The sequence below is a fragment of the Xyrauchen texanus genome, chromosome 5 (assembly GCF_025860055.1).
Source record: "Xyrauchen texanus isolate HMW12.3.18 chromosome 5, RBS_HiC_50CHRs, whole genome shotgun sequence".
NCBI classification, from domain to species: domain Eukaryota; kingdom Metazoa; phylum Chordata; class Actinopteri; order Cypriniformes; family Catostomidae; genus Xyrauchen; species Xyrauchen texanus.
The window spans coordinates 28850922-28869868 of NC_068280.1; the positions used below are offsets into that span (position 1 = coordinate 28850922).

Sequence of the window (18947 nt, forward strand, 5' to 3'; positions counted from 1 at the left end):
CTATACAAGTAATTGACAGTTATTCATAATTAGTAATTAAATGATTCACACATTTGTACTTAACATATCCTAAATGTTTTGAAATACACTGAAATAAGAGAATTTTAAGAGGAAAATGCCATTCTTGTATTTCTTTAGTGTATTCATTAAAATTATATTTAAACAGTATCTACATGCACATATTATTTGGAGTCCTCCACATTTGTTTTGCATTATTAATGTTAACAATTATTCCATTAATTGGTTAATTTCTAATTATATTTTACTATGAAAATGTCTGAAAATTAACAGACACTAGTTTCTTCCTCCAACAGCCCCAGAGAGGCTATATTTAAAAATCGACCAGCATGCAGAATAAAGGATTCCTTCAAACAGAAGGCTGTGCATAATATTCTGCTGGAGCCAGGGTTAAATCCCTTGCATTTCTGGCATTCCCAGCAATTAGCTTGTGCCAGTCATACTAATGGACCAAGGCTCAGCAATACACATATGGCACATAGTTGTACGCCTTGAGATTAGGGAGAGTCTTATTTGTGTCTCGATAAAGTGAAAGGACACCAGCTTTTGGGTTTCCAGGGCAGGGCTAAAAATTACATTGACTGTCTCTGGTCAATTACACTCATAAGCCCTGTATCTCTGTGTCATAGGACCACTTTATATTCCACAAGTGTGCATTTTTACTAGAGAAATAATTGTTATTTAGGCCTTGGAGCAGAAATGCTCTAGGTCTCCAAAAATGCAAATATTAACATGTGTAATTATCCTACAATGTTACATTGTACTAATTTACCATACTAATAACTTTTTTTTAATTCAACTTTTAGTGCCTCATCTATTTAAATAAACTGTGCTTGGGTCTTAATTCATGAAAAGTGGTATTGGTTTGCAGGCCTTTGATAATGTAGAAGTCGCTGTCAGAAGCATGACTCTTTTGGACAAAGACTCGTTGGTAAGATGGCTTTAAAGCTAAAGCATGTTCTTTTTTTGGTATTGAAATACTTTCTAAGATTGCAGCTTCATTTGCAGTGACAACCTTTTGTTGGTTGATAACCCTGAAAAGTGTAAAGTGCATCCATTGGCATTTTAGATTTATTTTGTAGTCGAGTACTCAAACCTACAAAAAATGAAAAACTCGGAAAATTTTAAAGTTAAAATAATAAGTATGACACGTACGGGAAATTTTTATTCACAAATTTTACCAAGAACAGTTTCAAAATAAGTTAACTCAGGCAAACTATGCATTACTAAAAAAGAAATGTACAATATGCACCAAAAAAAAAAAAAAAAAATGTTAAAGTAAAATACATTTGCACTCAGCTTAGAAACATAGAAACCTAAAGTCCACATAAATGCCATCACATTTTTATTATTTCACATGTTATTATTCAGAAAAACAATTTGCTTTAAATGTGTTCTTCCTCCTGTAGAGATTTAAATCTCATACAAACATACTGGTCTGAGCTTATGAGTTTCTCGTAACACTTCAGTTTCTTTCCACCATAAAAGCAGATCTTCTTATGTTGGTTTTTGCATGACTCTAACAAGAACCAAATAGAAATATAGCTGCGAGCAGCGATGGCGGGCCCAAGCCGGTGGCACCGCCACCCCCGTGCCTTTAGGGTCGCTGTGCACGATGGGCAATAACGTAACCTCGCTTTGACCGTCGAGAAGACGTGTGCTGTAGAGCTCGCATCAGCGTGGGCTCTGCAAAAGTTCGCATGGAGGGCACATATCAACCACAAAGTATGTGTGAGCACCCTTCCGATACCTAAAATGAAAAATGAGACACCCTACGGTCTCATGGAGTTAATGGACACACGAAATAAGTACACAAGACTGAAAATTCATATGAAGTGTGCCATTTGAGACAGGGACAGTGCCTAGGACCGTGAACCACAATAGTCACATCTATGAGGTAATTCAAATGTAGAATAATTTTTGATGTCATAGGTCAATATCTTTTGCAGCACTTAAACGTGTTAATCCAGAAGGCCAGTATTTATCCGGAGGTGTCTGTTCAGGTTTATTAATGTAATTATAATTTACGCACTGCTGAAGTTTCATCGAGATCAGTTAATGTATGCAGAAGTTATAACACACTTCCTTGCTTTTATGCTGCCTTTATGTGCTTTTTGGAGCTTCAAAGTTCATTTGCAATGTGTTCCACATTCAAACCAAAATATCTGACTTTCTGTTGGTCTGTTTGTTCACTTGAGACATAAGAGGGTGATTTAAAAGCATTTTGAAAGTGACACACTCCCTTCTGCCAGTTGGTGGCGCTATAACTTTGACTCACAGTAGTCACATCCATGCGACCGGCCTCTTCCCGCAAACACACTGCTGAAGTTTCATCGAGATCAGTTAATGTATGCAGAAGTTATAACACACTCCCTTCTTTTATGTTACTTTTGATGTGCTTTTTGGAGCTTCAAAGTTAATTTGAAATGTGTTCCACATTCAAACCAAAATATCTGATTTTCTGTTGGTCTGTTTGTTCACTTGAGACATAAGAGGGTGATTTCAAAGCTTTTTGAAAGTGACACACTTCCTTCTGCCAGTTGGTGGCGCTATAACTTTGACTCACAGTAGTCACATCCATGCGACCGGCCTCTTCCCGCAAACACACTGCTGAAGTTTCATCGAGATCAGTTAATGTATGCAGAAGTTATAACACACTCCCTTCTTTTATGTTACTTTTGATGTGCTTTTTGGAGCTTCAAAGTTAATTTGAAATGTGTTCCACATTCAAACCAAAATATCTGACTTTCTGTTGATCTGAGCTAATGACTGTAAATTAGAAATTTGTTCGGCCCGACGAGATCTAGAAGTGTTCCGAGTTTCATATTATTACATGCAAGCATGTTTGATATATGGACAAGTGTTTGAATCCCATTCCAGGTGTCGCTGTCGAGCCCCCTGCCACGCCCGGGTACCAGATTCAGCCCGGCCCTGATGGCCGCGGGTTCTGACCTGTGTGCAAAGTTTCAAGAGTTTTCGAGCATGTTAAGGGCCCCAAAAGTCCCAGAATTTAAAATGTAAACCCAACAGAGAACCCCCCCCCCCCCCCTCCTCACACACACACACACACACACACACACACAAAAAAATTTGGCAGGCCCATTCTGTCTGTCAGACAGAGAGACACTGAGAGAAAAAACACAGAAAGGGAGGAGGAGGGGTCACTCAGAAAGAGAAAAATTTTAAGAAATCCACATTCAAACCACAATATCTGACTTTCTGTTGGTCGGAGCTAATGACTGTAAATTAGAAAGTTGTTCGGCTTGACGAGAACAATATACATGCCGAGTTTTGTAACTGTAGATAGAACTAACTAAGTTATACCACACTTTATGTGTCCATTTTTAGTCCTAAATCAATTTCCTCGCCACGGCCAAACCGTTCGAGATATCAAAAATCCGTCCGGAATGTAGCATCCTCAATGTCTTGACTTCATGCCGACCGAGTTTGGTGGCGATTGGATTCATTCTCTAGGAGGAAAATATATATTTCCAGAGCACGTGTTTCCAAACAGCCCATAATAGACGACTTCCTGTTGGGCTGGCATAAAACTTAGAGCACGAAAGTTGTTCGGCCCGACGAGATCTACAAGTGTACCGAGTTTCATATCATTACATGCAAGCATGTTTGATATACGGACAAGTGTTCGAATCCCATTCCAGGGGGCGCTGTCGAGCCCCCCTGCCACGCCCGGGTACCATCTTCGGCCCGGCCCTGATGGCCGCGGGTTCCGACCCGTGTGCAAAGTTTCAAGAGTTTTCGAGCACGTTAAGGGCCCCAAAACCTTGAAAAACAAAAATAAAAGCATTCTCATTCAACAGCCAAATCACCCCCTCCCCCCAGACACAGAGAGACGTAGGGTCAGTGAGAGAGGCAGAGAAAATTCTCCAAAACATCCACATTCAAACCAAAATATCTGACTTTCTGTTGGTCTGAGCTAATGACTGTAAATTAGAAAGTTGTCCGGCTCGATGAGAACAATAAAAATCTTGAGTTTTGTGACTGTGGGGCAAAGTGTAAAGCAACCCCCCCACTTTTGTCAAAAGGTGGCGCTACTGAGCCCCTGCACCACGCCCGTTTCTGAAACTTTGCACATGTGTACTGGCTAATAAATGTGATGTGTCTGTCGAGTTTCATGCAATTTCAAGTATGCTAAGAGTCTCAAAAGCATCAAAAAAGAATATTCAACTTTGAAGCGTTGCCGCGGCGACAGTATCGAAGATATCAATAATCTTTTCACATGTCTACATCTGCCGTGTGTTTACATTATACACCTAAAGTTTTAAGTAAATCGGGTAAAAATAAGTGGGTGATTTCAAAGCATTTTGAAAGTGACACACTTCCTTCTGCCAGTTGGTGGCGCTATAACTTTGACTGACAATAGTCACATCCATGCGATCGGCTTCTTCCAGCGATCACGCTGCTGCGGTTTCATGGAGATCAATTAATGTATGCAGAAGTTATAACACTCTGACTGTTTCTCGTTTCTCGCCATCATTTCGTTTCCTCGCCACGGCCAAACCGTTCGAGATATCAAAAATCTGCCGGCAATTTTTCATGCTCAATGTCTTGACATCATGCTGACCGAGTTTGGTGGCGATTGGTGGAATTCTCTGGGAGGAGTATTCCAAATTCCATTGCGTGCGTTTTTCAAACAACCCTAAATAGACGGTTTCCTGTTGGCCTGGGGTAAAAAGTAAAAGTATGAAGGATATATGAAACGATGAGATCTATACGTGCATCGAGTTTCATATTATTACATGCAAGCGTGTTTGAGTTATAGACCAAGTTTTCGGACCCTGTTCCAGGGGGCTGTCGAGCCCCCTGCCACGCCCGGTACCAGCTTCAACCCGGCCCTGACAGCCGCGGGTTCTGACCCGTGTGCAAAGTTTCAAGAGTTTTTGAGCACGTTAAGAGCCCCAAAAGTGCCCCAATAGTCGTAAAAAAATAATAATAATAATAATTAAAGCTGCGAGCAGCGATGACGGGCCCAAGCCGGTGGCACCGCCACCCCTGGGCCTTTAGGGTCGCCGCGCACGACGGGCAATAACGTAAGCTCGCTTCGACCGTCGAGAAGATGTGTGCAGATGTGTTCCAAGAAATCCACATTCAAACCAAAATATCTGACTTTCTGTTGGTCTGTTTGTTCACTTGAGACATAAGGGGGTGATTTAAAAGCATTTTGAAAGTGACACACTTCCTTCTGCCAGTTGGTGGCGCTATAACTGACTCACAATAGCAACATCCATGCGATCGGCCTCTTACAGCGAACACACTGCTGAAGTTTCGTCGAGATCAATTAATGTATGCAGAAGTTATAACAGACTTCCTGTTTCTCTTACTGCCTTCTGCCAGTTATTATAGGCTTTGTACTTTACTCACGCTCCAATACCGACGTAGAAAATCATCCTCTTTGCATGCTAAAAATATGCTTGGAAACATCACAGTGGAGCGGTGCTTACTGTGAATGATACGAATTGTACTACTGACTATTTAAACAGAGTAATTTTTATATGGTAGGTTTACTATTTTATTATGGCTATAATGAACAGGCTGCAATGTCAAGATTGCAATGATGGAGTGTGTGTGTGTGTGTGTGTGTGTATTTGTAACCTTAAAGGGGTCATATAATGCCATTTTTGTACAAGTTAATATGAATCTTTAGGGTCTAAATGAAAACTTTGTAATATACTTTTATTAAAAATTCTCATTAGTGTTTTAAGAAAACACAAATTTTAACTGCTCAAAAACAGCTCCGTTTTCAGCACGCCGTTTCAGTGCATATGACTTTAAATGATAATGAGGTTTGGTCACCCCGCCCTCCCTCTGTTCTGGGGAATTGTAGTCTTGAATCATATGCATTTGCAAGATGTAAACAGTATTTTGCCAGTATTGTGTTACCATTCATCTTCATGCAGTTATAACTGTTTTTTTTACATTACTTCTTAATCAGTAACATACAAGTAAACCAGGTGTAACTTAGTGTTACCATGTTAACTGTAACACCTGCGTACACAGATTTTAATAACACAATAACCATAACGCGTTGTTCATTATAAACGTGTGATTATGAATTATATTGAGAACGTCGTAACGTTATGGAAAACATGCCGTAATGTACCCTGAGTGTAAACATTAGCCACATGCAGTTTAGCGTTGTTTTGGTTGAACTAACCTCTGAGTGCTGCTTTACCTGCAGTTGAGCGTTGTTAAACTCACCGATGAATGGGGTTGTAAGCCACAATGAGGGTTGTTAAACTCACCGATGAATGCGGTTGCCTATGAACGCGCTAAACTTTTGCTGAGAGGGCACTTTGATATCAGATTGTGAGGGTTTTTAAAAATAAAAAAACTGTTGGAGGGCCAGATAAAGATGATCTGGGGGCCACCATTATACTAGCCCTGCCATAGATCATTTATTGTAGCCTATTCCTTTTTATTTTTATGTATTGCAGTCTCGACCCATTCGTAGCAGACCAAAAACGTACGTGCAGGTCCAGCTGTTTCGTTTTGGTGGTGCGATGAAGACTTTCGTCGAACATCAGCACGAACGGTCCCGTGATTTTGGAAATTAGTCATCATCCGCTATTCCAAAGCGCGTAATGGCTGATGGCTGTCGTTTGCTGGAGACCCTTCACAGCAGTTAGATATTTTTCACTTTTTGAATGAGACTCCAGCGCCCGTACACCCAACATTCCCAATGTAATAGCTTTCTTGCATAAGCAGTAGGCTTCAAATGCGTTATTTGCAACTGGCTTTAACCAAGCACGAAATTCAGATTTTTCAAGAGAAGTATCGCTAAGCTTGCACTTCCTCATAGCTGAATAAAATCCGTTTAACGTCTTTCTGTTGTATCCGAGAGACTCGCGCCAATAACACGAAAGCTCAAAGCTGGCTGTTGCATGTTGGTCTATTTTGTAGTCATAATACAGCGAATTATATTTGGACTAGCGAAATAAGCAACTACAACACCACGGAAGTAAAAAAAGAAACATTCCAAAGCGCTAGGGAGCATTTAAATGAGATTTACATGGACGTAGGAAAATTAAGACCTGTTAAAAATTATTTAAGACCTAGAACACAATACTTCAGCAAATTTAAGACTTTTTAAGGCCTTAAATTTTGATTTTGAAATTTTAGACTTTTTAAGACTTTTAAGACCCCGTGAAACCCTGTTTTTTTTTTTTTTTTGTAGAGTATTTTTTATTGTATCACCAAAGCAATGACGCTCACGACTCCCGTTGAAGTATCCAGCATCTGTAAGGTCTGCAAATAAGTCCATCCAGAACTGAGACCTATATACATTTTGAAGAGTCCTCAAGCTGATGTTTACACCGTGTACAGCGTCACGAGTGGCCCTCGTTAAAATATTGAACGCAATGATGCAGTATGTCTTGTTTTTCCGTCTGGTCCGCGTCTTTTAAAATCTCCAAACACCGTTCTCAACAGTCAACACGTACAAGTCTTCTTCTTACGTTAAAACAACGAGAATACAGAAAATGTGCTTAGACCTCCATCTAGTGGTTATATTATAGAATTAAAGGAGAAATTACATATGAGACAGCTTTATAACTGAAATAGACAAGTTTAATATAACTATTCTGATAAGTGTATATTTCCAACATCATGTTTGTGTTATCCGTTTCTGTAAGTTTTTGTGACGTGTTTCAGAAAGATAATCGCTTAGACAGAGTAATAGTTTATTTTCATCTTAACCGGACATCACAGTTGATCACTGAAATAATTAATAATTCAATATATTGATACCGATTTCTTTATCAACTGTTTGTTCAATTGAGACATAAGGGGTGATTTCAAAGCATTTTGAAAGTGACACACTTCCTTCTGCCAGTTGGTGGCGCTATAACTTTGACTCACAATAGTCACATCCACGCAACCGGCCTCTTCCAGTGAAGAAACTGCTGAAGTTTCATCGAGATCAAGTAATGTATGCTGAAGTTATAACACACTTCCTTGCTGTTTAAGCTGCATTTATGTGCTTTTTGAGCTTCAAAGTTCTTGTGCAATGTGTTCCACATTCAAACCAAAATATCTGACTCTAGGTCAAAGTATGAAACCAATACCCCACTTTTGTCTGAAGGTGGCGCTACTGAGCCCCTGCACCAGGCATCAAAAAGAAAATTCAAGTTTGAAGAGCTGCCACGACAACAGTATTTAAGATATCAATAATCCTTTCACACGTCTACATCTGCCGTGTGTTTACATTATACACCTAAAGTTTGAAGTAAATCGTGTAACAATAAGTGGGTGATTTTAAAGCATTTTGAAAGTGACACACTTCCTTCTGCCAGTTGGTGGCGCTATAACTTTGACTCACAATAGTCACATCCATGCGATCGGCCTCTTACAGCGAACACACCGCTGAAGTTTCATCGAGATCAATTAATGTATGCAGAAGTTATAACACTCTGACTGTTTCTCGTTTCTCGCCAGCATTTCGTTTCCTCGCCACGGCCAAACCGTTAGAGATATCAAAAATCTGCCGGCAATTGTTCATGCTCAATGTCTTGACATCATGCTGACCGAGTTTGGTGGCGATTGGTGGAGTTCTCTGGGAGGAGTATTCCAAATTCCATTGCGTGCGTTTTTCAAACAACCCTAAATAGACGGTTGCCTGTTGGTCTGGGGTAAAAAGTGAAAGTATGAAGGATATATGAAATGATGAGATCTATATGTGTACCGAGTTTCATATTATTACATGCAAGCGTGTTTGAGTTATAGACCAAGTTTTCGGCCCCTGTTCCAGGGGCGCTGTCGAGCCCCCTGCCACGCCCGGGTACCAGCTTCAGGCCGGCCCTAATGACCGCAGGTTCTGACCCGTGTGCAAAGTTTCAAGAGTTTTTGAGCATGTTAAGAGCCCCAAAAGTGCCCCGTAAGTCGTAAAAAAAATAATAATAATAATAATTATAATAATAATAATAATAATCCTAACGAAAACAATAGGGTCCTACGCACTTTGTGCTTGGGCCCTAATTATAATCCTAACGAAAACAATAGGGTCCTACGCACTTTGTGCTTGGGCCCTAATTAATTAAAAACCAAATTATTACAAGTATTGCTAGTACTACACTAGGCTCTGCTTTCTAAAGCACAGATATCTTCTCTTCCAACACCTCGAAGACACCTCCACAGCACCTCTAGTGTACTCAGTTGTAACTGCGAGATTTGTAAAAAGATTAATAGAGAAAATGTCTGTTACCTTATCTGCTATAAAACATTTAATGTATTTTAAAATATTATATTAAGCCTATTTAGTTATTAGTTTATTATGGGTTTAGTGTCTCTGAGGCGAGTGGTTAATGTTTTGTGATTTTATTTATTTATTTTATTTTTTTCATGAGCATAAAAAGCCAAAGAAAATCAATTGGCCCTTCAATATTCCAGTATGTTCAGATATTGCCCCTTAGTTAAAAAAATAATAATAATAATTTTTATTTCTGGCACTGCTGCATTTTTTTTATTAACCCCTTCATGTATGCTCCTCTACAGTTTGATGAACAAATAAAATCATTTTGTCAATTATAATCTCATAATTTGTTCATAATGTTTCACTCTGTGTTTTAGTCCTTTAGAAAGTAGTCTTCTGGTGGAAGTTGTTAATTCTGACAGTGCATTTTTTATTTTGTTTTATTACTACATTTATCAGAACTAGTGTATACCATTTTTGATGTAAATGTATTGATGTAAAGTTATTTGTGCATGTGTCTATGAATCTCAGAGACTTTCTCTATGGTGGGCTGGGTGGAGAATTCTTTTGCGTGTGTCCCTGGGTGGGGGCAGTCCAGGACAGCTGCTGCTGGGCCCAACAGACTCACTGATGACATCAGACCCTCTGATATTTTAAAAGGGGGGCAATCTAGGAAAGAGAGCCAAGTGTGGACACTCAGAGCTGTGCAAAAATCGGTCTCATCGACGCTCCAAAACCCTCTAGTTTGCTTCTGGGGATATTCAGTGATTCAGCCACTGAACGAATCACACAGTTTGCCTCTTTCGGGATATGACCTTACTAGCCCTGGGTTAGCAATGCTGCTGCATTGCCCCATTCCCCGTTTCTCATCATCCAGCCCAAGGAAAAATATGCCCAAGTCTTCAGGCAAGGAGAAGACACCCCAGGCTTCTCTGGAGAGCCAGGCACTGGAGCTGGTTGACCTCAAGGAAGTGGCTATGGAGCCCCTGCCCCCCCAGAAAGTCCTCAAGATCTTCAGCATCAACATCATAGCTCAAAGTCTGCCCTTTTGTCGCAGACGGGTGAGTTGAGTTTCATGAGTCACAACACTGCTATTCCCTACAGCATGCTTGTTTAAATGGCTGTGTCAGACGTTTTTGCTTTGGGAATTAAAAATTCAGTTCACTACATGCTTTAATATCAATTCATGTAGTTAAAGACTGTAGTGTTTATGTGTGTTTGCTTGCATTCATAAATAAGCAGTTGTATTCTTGGTCAGAAAGATGAAATTCCTTTGTGGCTACTGTTTGGTGAACAAAGCATAAAAAAAAAAAAAGGTTTAATCAAATATTATTTAACTTAACATCCTCAATTTCTAATTGTAGATTTAGCATCTGTTTACTACTAAACCACAGTATTATGTTATTAGATTTTGAAAAATAATCTGTGCACTCTGGTGCTGGTTAAAATGCATCGATAAGTGCTGTAAGTCATCGTTCAACCTTCAGTCTCCCTGTCGTTCTTAAACTAACAATAGAAGTAACTGCTGTCAGGACACTCAATATAGCAGCACCAGTCTATGGGCTTGTCTTACTGTGCTGCATTGCTGTCATTTTAGTGTTACTTCCTGACATTGTATATATTATTCAGTAAAGTCACACAGTAACATATGTGATTAAATCACTTGACATGTAAAGAGAGCATTTGTGACATTAGTGAGTGTCATTGGGATGAATGTTTGTGTGTATATGTGTATATATGTGTATGTATATATGTGTGTATGTATATATAATGTATATAATATGTGTGTATAATGTGTATTTGTATGTGTGTATAATGTGTATTAGAGGTCGACCGATTAATCGGCCGGCCGATTAATCGGCCGATTTTTTGCATTTTTTACATAATCGGCATCGGCCAATATCCATGCATATCAAGCCGATTATTAGGCAGGCGCATCTGTGGGCAGCCTAGTGTTGTTGTGGAACACGTGTTTGACGCACGCTGCCCCTAGAGTCATTTTCCAGCAGAGTGAACAGACCTCATCCAGTGCCTAAGGAAGGAGCTAAGTTCCTTGGAGAAAACAGTAAGGGTTAAATTTGTATAACTTCTTTAGATTTAATTAAAAATTTTTGATACGTTACTGCCAACTTCAAGAAAAAACGTGACAAACGCGATAGTTGACATGACGTTCGGCTACTTTGGATATTGATAGCGTAGTTGAAGTTGCTTTATCACAGCAGAAGGGTTGCTATCATGTCACAATAAGCAAGCAAGAATTTTGCAATTACAGACAGTGAATCTGAGACTTTTATTTGTTCTGTTTGTGTGTCTTATATTTGAGAGGGTTGTCACTCAATGCAGATAAATAAGTAATAAAAATATACCAACGTAGGATTGAAGGACTGGCTTTGGTAAGCTCGGACGTTACCGGTTCTGCTGTCGGTACTGGAGAAATTAAGAAAATACATTCTTTATTGCTATAAAGAGAAAGTTATTTTATATCGCCAGTTATTTCTATGTATAATAATATGAAACCATTTGTCTGTGCTATTCGCAGTGAGAGAGAGAGAGAGAACTCGCTCACGCAGTGCCACAGCGAGCACAAAACGAGCCCAACACGAGCCCAGCATAATGAGTGACAGAACTAAACATTCAAACATAGCCTGGTTTAGATATGTGATTATTAGTCTGATTTTATTTTAGATTTCGCCTTCCAAAGATTATAAAAAGAATATTTATACATAAGCCGCATTCTGGACATCCAACCAATCCCAGACTTCAGTGAAGCGGTTGTTTCATAGTCAAAGCGGGAGTGGTCTGGAAGGATACTCTACACGATTACATGTTCATAGAGGACTCGTCGCAATGTTACACCTCAACAACTGGCTTACAGTTCGGTTGTGACCTAACCATTTCCCTAAATAAATCTTGTTAGCTTGCTGGAAACATAAGGTCATAAGGTACAATCAAAATAATCACATTCATTTGGCTGAAAGTATATCCACTGAAGATATAAATTACCTCATCACTTAATCATACCTTTTCAAGAATAATATTTTGGTTATTACCATTTATCGATGCATCTGTTGTAGTATAGATTTGTTTTATGTGTTAAAGATCTGACTTTTGCATTTAGTCATAGGCTTGAACATGGACGTTAACAGATTTTCAGCAAACTTTGTATTCATCTGTAATTTCACTAGGTAATGAAGTGTTTTAAGAATGGTGGCCAGTAGTTGTAGGGATGTGAAGTGAGTGTTAAAAATGTAATCTTAATAAAAGCTATCAAATGACCAATATCTAGAAGCATCCTCCATTTTCCCTCTGATTACACATCAGAGGTTCTGGAATGAAGAATGGAGACCCATTGATACCAGTAATATGGTTCTCATTTGGAGTAGTGTTTGTGTGATTCAAAGGCATTAAGGAGTAGCTCCTCAATCTCTTTACCAAGCCTTTCTGTTTTCACTGGGTTCAATTAGTGAATACTGAAGCATACTTGATATTAGTTGACTTGTAATTCACTCAAAGGGCACAGCACATCTTTCTGGTTAACCTTAATTGTAGCTCGGTGTGTACACAGTTAATTAGGCTTTCCTCCCCAACACATTCTCATGGCGAAATTGTCAGGTTTTGTATGACTTTTCTAAATTTGGCTAATTTGTTTGATATTGTGCGACTGTACTCGTTTGAATTCCTACGACTTTCACTACAGCCAATGACGTCGCTGGACATCGTTTTAATTTAATACGCGACAATTTCTTGCTTCTGTCACACACAACAGCTTCCTATCATGTTTACAAACTACTATTTGGTTGAGTTTAGATAAGGGTTTTGGATAAGGGAATAATATTAATAAGTATGTCTTTAAAGCCTTGTGCGCGGAACTCACGCTTCCGCATTAGACATCCTTGAATTTGCATGTGATTAAGTCGAAGTTGCAGTGTGATTTATGCAAACATCATAATGTGAAACCATACGAAATAGCCAACACGTAAATTATGTAAGAATTTTCATGAGATCGGAGTGTCCCTCCCCTTTCCTGTTTCTTTCTCTTAACAAAAAAGACGTGCAGCACTTGAATCTGATTAATAGGGCATTATAAGCCCAAAATTGCAAACTGTAAAATTGGTTTGTGTGCTGTGTAGCCTAAATTCCCATATGGCTGTGCAAAGAACTCTAGTTAAAGATTTCTTCCCACTGGAGTGAAGATCAAGCTATTGGATATCAATTACCCATGGTAATCTATTAATTTGACAGAGTACCAGTGAGAAATTAGAATATCTCAAATTAAAATTCATTCATTGCTGAAACGCAATAGTGTAAAGCCAGCAATATTTGAAGTCACATTTAGTGCTTAATTTTTCTCTCCCACTACCCCGCGTTCTCAAGAGATTTGAAGATGTTATGTGAGCCATCCGAATGAAAGTGCAGGGAAAAAGCCAAATAAAATGTCTATCTCCAATGTGCACATGTTCCTTCTGGAAGATTAACTCTGAAAGCAAACTTTCCTTTTGTCATCATTCTTGAGAAATGGTATTCAGAGTTGAAGTTTTCATCACCCTTTTCACTTGTTAAAATCATGCCTCCACTGAGACTGCAGAGGAGGAAGAAAAACGAGCAAAAATAGATCTCTAAACTTCGACATCACAAAATTGAGCAGCTGCTTTGGACAACACCTTGCAGAAGTGACTTGAGATCAGGGCCGTATCAAGACAGTGTGGTGCCCCTGGGCACTATACCTCAACCCCCCCCCCCCAATCAGACAAGACATAATCAAGGTGATTTCTCAAATGTAATTTCCTAACTTGTCCAACTACATACATGTAGGCATATGAGCAGTGAGCACTATATTCAAATGTCTCAATTTATTAATACTACCATTAAAACAGATTTGATTTTTAATCAATGTAGAATGTGTAACTTAAAAATAAACAGATTTGTGTGTGTGTGTTTTGTTGGGTGACAGTTGTAGGTTACAGTTTGACAAGAGTTTAGAGTGTGACAAAAGCACTTTGTGTTTTATTGCGAGTGTACACGAATATAAGTAAACACTTTGCAGTTTGAATGATGTCCTGTATGAACAAAATGACGGAGTATGTTTTTGTTTGATCGCGCCCACGGCTCTCTCTCTCTCACGTCACACACACACACACACACACACAGTTCGATCGCGACCACGGCTCTCTCTCTCTCTCTCACACACGCACACACACAGTTCGATTGCGCCCGCGCCTCTCTCTCTCGCTCTCTCTCTCCACTGATCTATATAATGACATTCTATAATAGATCAGTGTCTCTCTCACACACACACAGTTCGATCGCACGCACGCACGCACGCACGCACGCACGCACGCACGCACTCACACACACACTCCAGCATTGCAATCTTGATCAGAATGTTCATTATACGAAATAGAGCGATATGTATCGCTATTTAGTTTTATTTATTTTTATACCGTGTATTCTCCGTGTAAATTCGTGCACCGAGACGTGACGCCCGTACCGTTTCGGTTCAATATGAATAACTTGTACCGTCCCACCCCTAATATTTACCTTCATTAATGTCCTCTTCCTCACCCGAGTCTTCCTCGCTCCTGTCTCCCCCAAGGACAAGGAGAATATCCTCATTCGCCTGGCGGTCATCGCCGACGCCCTGACTAACATTAGCAGCTGCTGCATCTCCCCCGCTAGCAGAGCCAGCGGTGTCAGACTTAGCGCTGCTGGTGTCTGCAATTCCAGTGTTCTCCCAAAAAACTAGTGATCTAACAAAAAATTTTTCGATCCCTGGAACATTTTTTATTGTAGCTAAACGTCTAGCGTCCTTCTCTTTCTTTAATCTTCTTTTTGCGAAACCACTCAATTGCTGTCTGTCCATTTTGGATTTTGATTCATTTTCTGTAGCCGTTAAAAAAATGACACATTTGCGCATACTTGTTGTGGACCAACTCAACTCTGACAGATTGGGGAGGGGGGGGAGTGATAGTGGTCATGTAATCTTCATTTATTTATAATTTATTATTATTATTATTATTATTGTTAAATTAGTGTTCATAAACAAGTTATGTATGGTCTTTCAAGAATTTCAAGTTAATAATATAACAATTTACGAAAAATATTTTTAAAGCTTGTGTCATGTGGTGCCCCCCTAGTGGTTGTGAATGGTTGGTGCCCCTGGGCACTGGCCCAAGTGCCCTTATGGATAATCCGGCTCTGCTTGAGATCCATCAGCTGGCTCTAGTGAATGGAATAGCTTCAATTTCTCGGGGTCCACATGGGCCAATATAAGAACCCTAAAGCTTCGCTCAGCATGTTCTGCTTGGCTACTAAGCATAAGTTCTGCTTGGCCATTAAGCATAAATTAGTAGCAGCTTTTTTGTTTCTGAAAAGGACATTTCAAGAACTGTTAAGGATGACAAGGCTCTTATGTTCATTTCTATATATTCCTTTAGTCTCTTTCTGGAGTCCATTACTTTGATTAGAGGCTTAAACTCTTTCATTTTACAGTTCAACTTTCAATCCTTGGCTGCACACTGAGTTGGGTTTTCCATTAAGACATGCCAAGGAGACAAAACCCTACATTTTTCTCATAATTTGTGTAGAACCTAACTGTTTCTGAGAAGATCACCATGAAATGAATGAGTTTACACACAGTGTTCTTGGGGTTCGTATTGTTTTGTATTCCTGATCTGCTTTGCCATTCGGGTAAGGTGATCTTGTCCTGCCCATCACTGCATGCCACAGCCTTGGTCACCATCAAGGGCCATTTGCTATTTAAGAACTTGCCTTTGGCCTGTGCATTTCACTGTCCAAGCTTCCTTGACTTTCCTTTCTGAGTTATGGGAGTCGCTTGTGTGAGGAAAAGGGCATTGAATGAATTGAATGCTAATAACACAAAAATGGTCTTAATGTTAATTTATACTTTGTAGCCAAACAGGTTTCTTTTAGCTTGTCTAAAAATTATGATGAAATGCACTGATGTTTTTGCTCTGCTGAGTTGTTCGTTTGGTGATATTTCTCGACCTAGTAGAACATGGCTAGTTGAAAAGTGTTGATAATTGGTTAAAAATAACTATAGGTGTACTTTGGATGTGGCATTCTTAATTGACAATTGTGCATCCGAGCTGTGGAGACCTTAACGTTAAAAATGGATGACTTAAGCAACTTTTCCACCATCTGGCCGAATGGTTCTGAGCACGTTGAAGAACGGTTCCAATATAATTTTTAATTGAGCACGGTTCGACACGTCACTGTTAATCCAATGTTTACCTCTCATGCCATCGCCAACTGACGTATTTGTTACGTACATTCAAGCACAACAATGTAAAAAGAAACCTTATCCAACTGGCCTGGATCAGCACGAAACAGCATGGTTTTGCAATGAGAATTGTTAAGCACATTTATTAAAAAGTGGCTTTAGAAGCCGGTTACTCTAAGCCTATAGTAAAAACAACGCTTATCTACTGATATGCCATCCAACACAGATTGATATCCTACCGTGATGTCACCCACAATAAACCAATTTTGCAACAAAGCTGCCCAAAGTATAAACGCAGGCTTAGTTTGCCTAATGTGCTTTAGTTCAGGAAAAAAATCAAGTTTGACTTCTTCCAGTGTATAATAAGACTTCCGTATGTCATTTTTGTACTGGCATCTTAAACTGGTTTTCTTTTTTCACCATACAAAACAGCTGGTTTAGTTTAGATTACAATTTTTAATTTATTCATCTAAGCAAAGAAAAGAAAAACATATACAAACAGAATCAATATTTAACCCTCACTATTGCCCCCAACCCCAGCCCGACCCCCAACAACACCCCAGTGGTCACGTAATTATAGACACACAAACAAAAATATAATAAATCGCACACAACCACTACACCTCTCTCTCTCAACTCTCCCTCCCTAAAAGACCAAGCCTTTACTATCTAGAAGGGGTCCAATAGACTGTATCAAATCTTGAATTGCATAAGGCACACACTTGTATCTCTAGATGCAGACTTAATGTAATTTATAATCCTAGCCCACTCTCCCTCCTCCAATACCAAGTTTAGATCCTTCTACCATAATCTATTAAGAGAAGTTGAAGTTCCATCTCCCAGACTCTGAATTATCAGGGAGTAATGCACTGATGCCTTGTGACCTTTTCCAAAAGCAGTAATCACAACTTCCAGAGTATTTGCTGATTTAGGGAGGGCGTAAACTCCCAAATACAGTATTGAGCTGGTGGAGCAGCTGTAAATACTTATAGAACTAAGATCTGGGAATCCCAAAATATTGAACCAAATTTTGAAAGGATCTCAACACTCCACTCAAATAGGTGACCGAGTCTAGTAACCCCCCTCACATTCAACTCTGTCCAGCAGAAAGGGGACTTATTAATACATAATTTGGGGATCAGCCATATGCTCAAGGCAACATTTAAATAAATGTCCAAATTAAACACAATTAAACACCAAGTGCAAATGCGAGACAACAGGGTGTAACTTAACTTCTCCGGTTAGTTTGATAGAAATAATATGGCAAAATAGGGACCAGAACATCCTGTTCAATACAAAATCAGAGAGGGAATCTCTCGGGTGGGCAATGAGCCAAATGAGACAGAATGCATAATAAAACTAAATGCTGGGTAGGCCTAGCCCACCTTTGTCAATCAGCCTATGTAACTTATTGAAATGTAATCTGGGACGCTTCCCATTTCAAATGAAGTACTTCACTATGCTATAAAATTGTTTGAAATAAGAGAGGGGGTCATCTACAGGGAGCGATTGTAACAGGTAGTACATTTTTTGAATGCAATTAATTTTAATAATGTTAACCTTCCCAATCATAGATAAATTTAATGAAGCCCACTTGCCCACATTGCTCAAACCTATTTTTAAGGGGTCAAAATTTACTCATAAAATGCCCAAATTCTTAATGCCCTGTTTGGGCCACTAAAAGGCACCTAGCTGAACAGCCGTTACTGGGCAGTATTCTGTCAGAGCTTAATCCTGAGAACTTAGAAAATGAATTAATAATTTTGTGGAGGCAAGGCATAGATTTAGTGGGGTTGGAGACGAATAATAAAATCTGCGTAAAGCAGAAGCTTATGTGCCACACCTCCCGCCACCATGAAAATCATCTTCCCTACTTATTGCGGCTAATAATGGTTCCAGGGTAAGACAGAATAATAATGGGGAAAGGAGGCAACCCTGCAGGGTACCCCTATCCAGAGTAAAATAACCTGAAATTAATTAATTTGTTTGTACTGCTGCTACATGGTGTCTATGGGTGCTTTCACTCTGGCAGTTTAGTTTGAAACAGTGCACGGTTTGCATGAACAATTGGTCATTTGAAAGCTGTCATGCTGACCGGGGTACGCACCGAGGTACCGAACCAAAGACTACCTGTAGGACGTGGTCTGAGTTCAGTTGCAATGGAACTGTAGCACGTTTCGTGTGAATGTGAAAGCAACTCTGACTCTGGTGCGCAATCGTTCAGTAAGTAAAGTAACCAGCACATGCGTTTTAGCCGATGACAACATCGTTAGTTTCGACAACACATTCCTGAAAGTCCCAAAAGTAATGACACCACAATGACATACAAGTACTATCAACACTATAAATACTGTTTGTCTATATCTATCTAAACACCTTATCAATAATATTATAGGTTATAAATATAGGGTATAATGGGAGATGACGGTGGCAATAACTTCACTTTGGACACTAGCATGAGTAAGCGTGCAGTGTAAACAA

The 18947-nt window shown here is 39.5% G+C and overlaps 1 protein-coding gene across 3 annotated transcripts in view; it reads left to right on the forward strand.

Annotated features, from left to right (window-relative positions):
* Positions 1-18947, forward strand: part of LOC127643578 (F-box/WD repeat-containing protein 7) — a 330093-nt gene that overhangs the window by 168586 nt on the left and 142560 nt on the right. The window contains exon 1 of one of the 3 annotated variants that reach the window (XM_052126363.1): positions 9930-10287. The exons of the other annotated variants lie outside the window; for them this stretch is intronic. Coding sequence (XP_051982323.1) covers positions 10063-10287 — 225 coding nt within the window. The 5' untranslated portion in view covers positions 9930-10062. Of the gene's footprint in view, positions 1-9929; positions 10288-18947 lie in introns of those variants that run through there. 3 annotated transcript variants of the gene reach the window in all.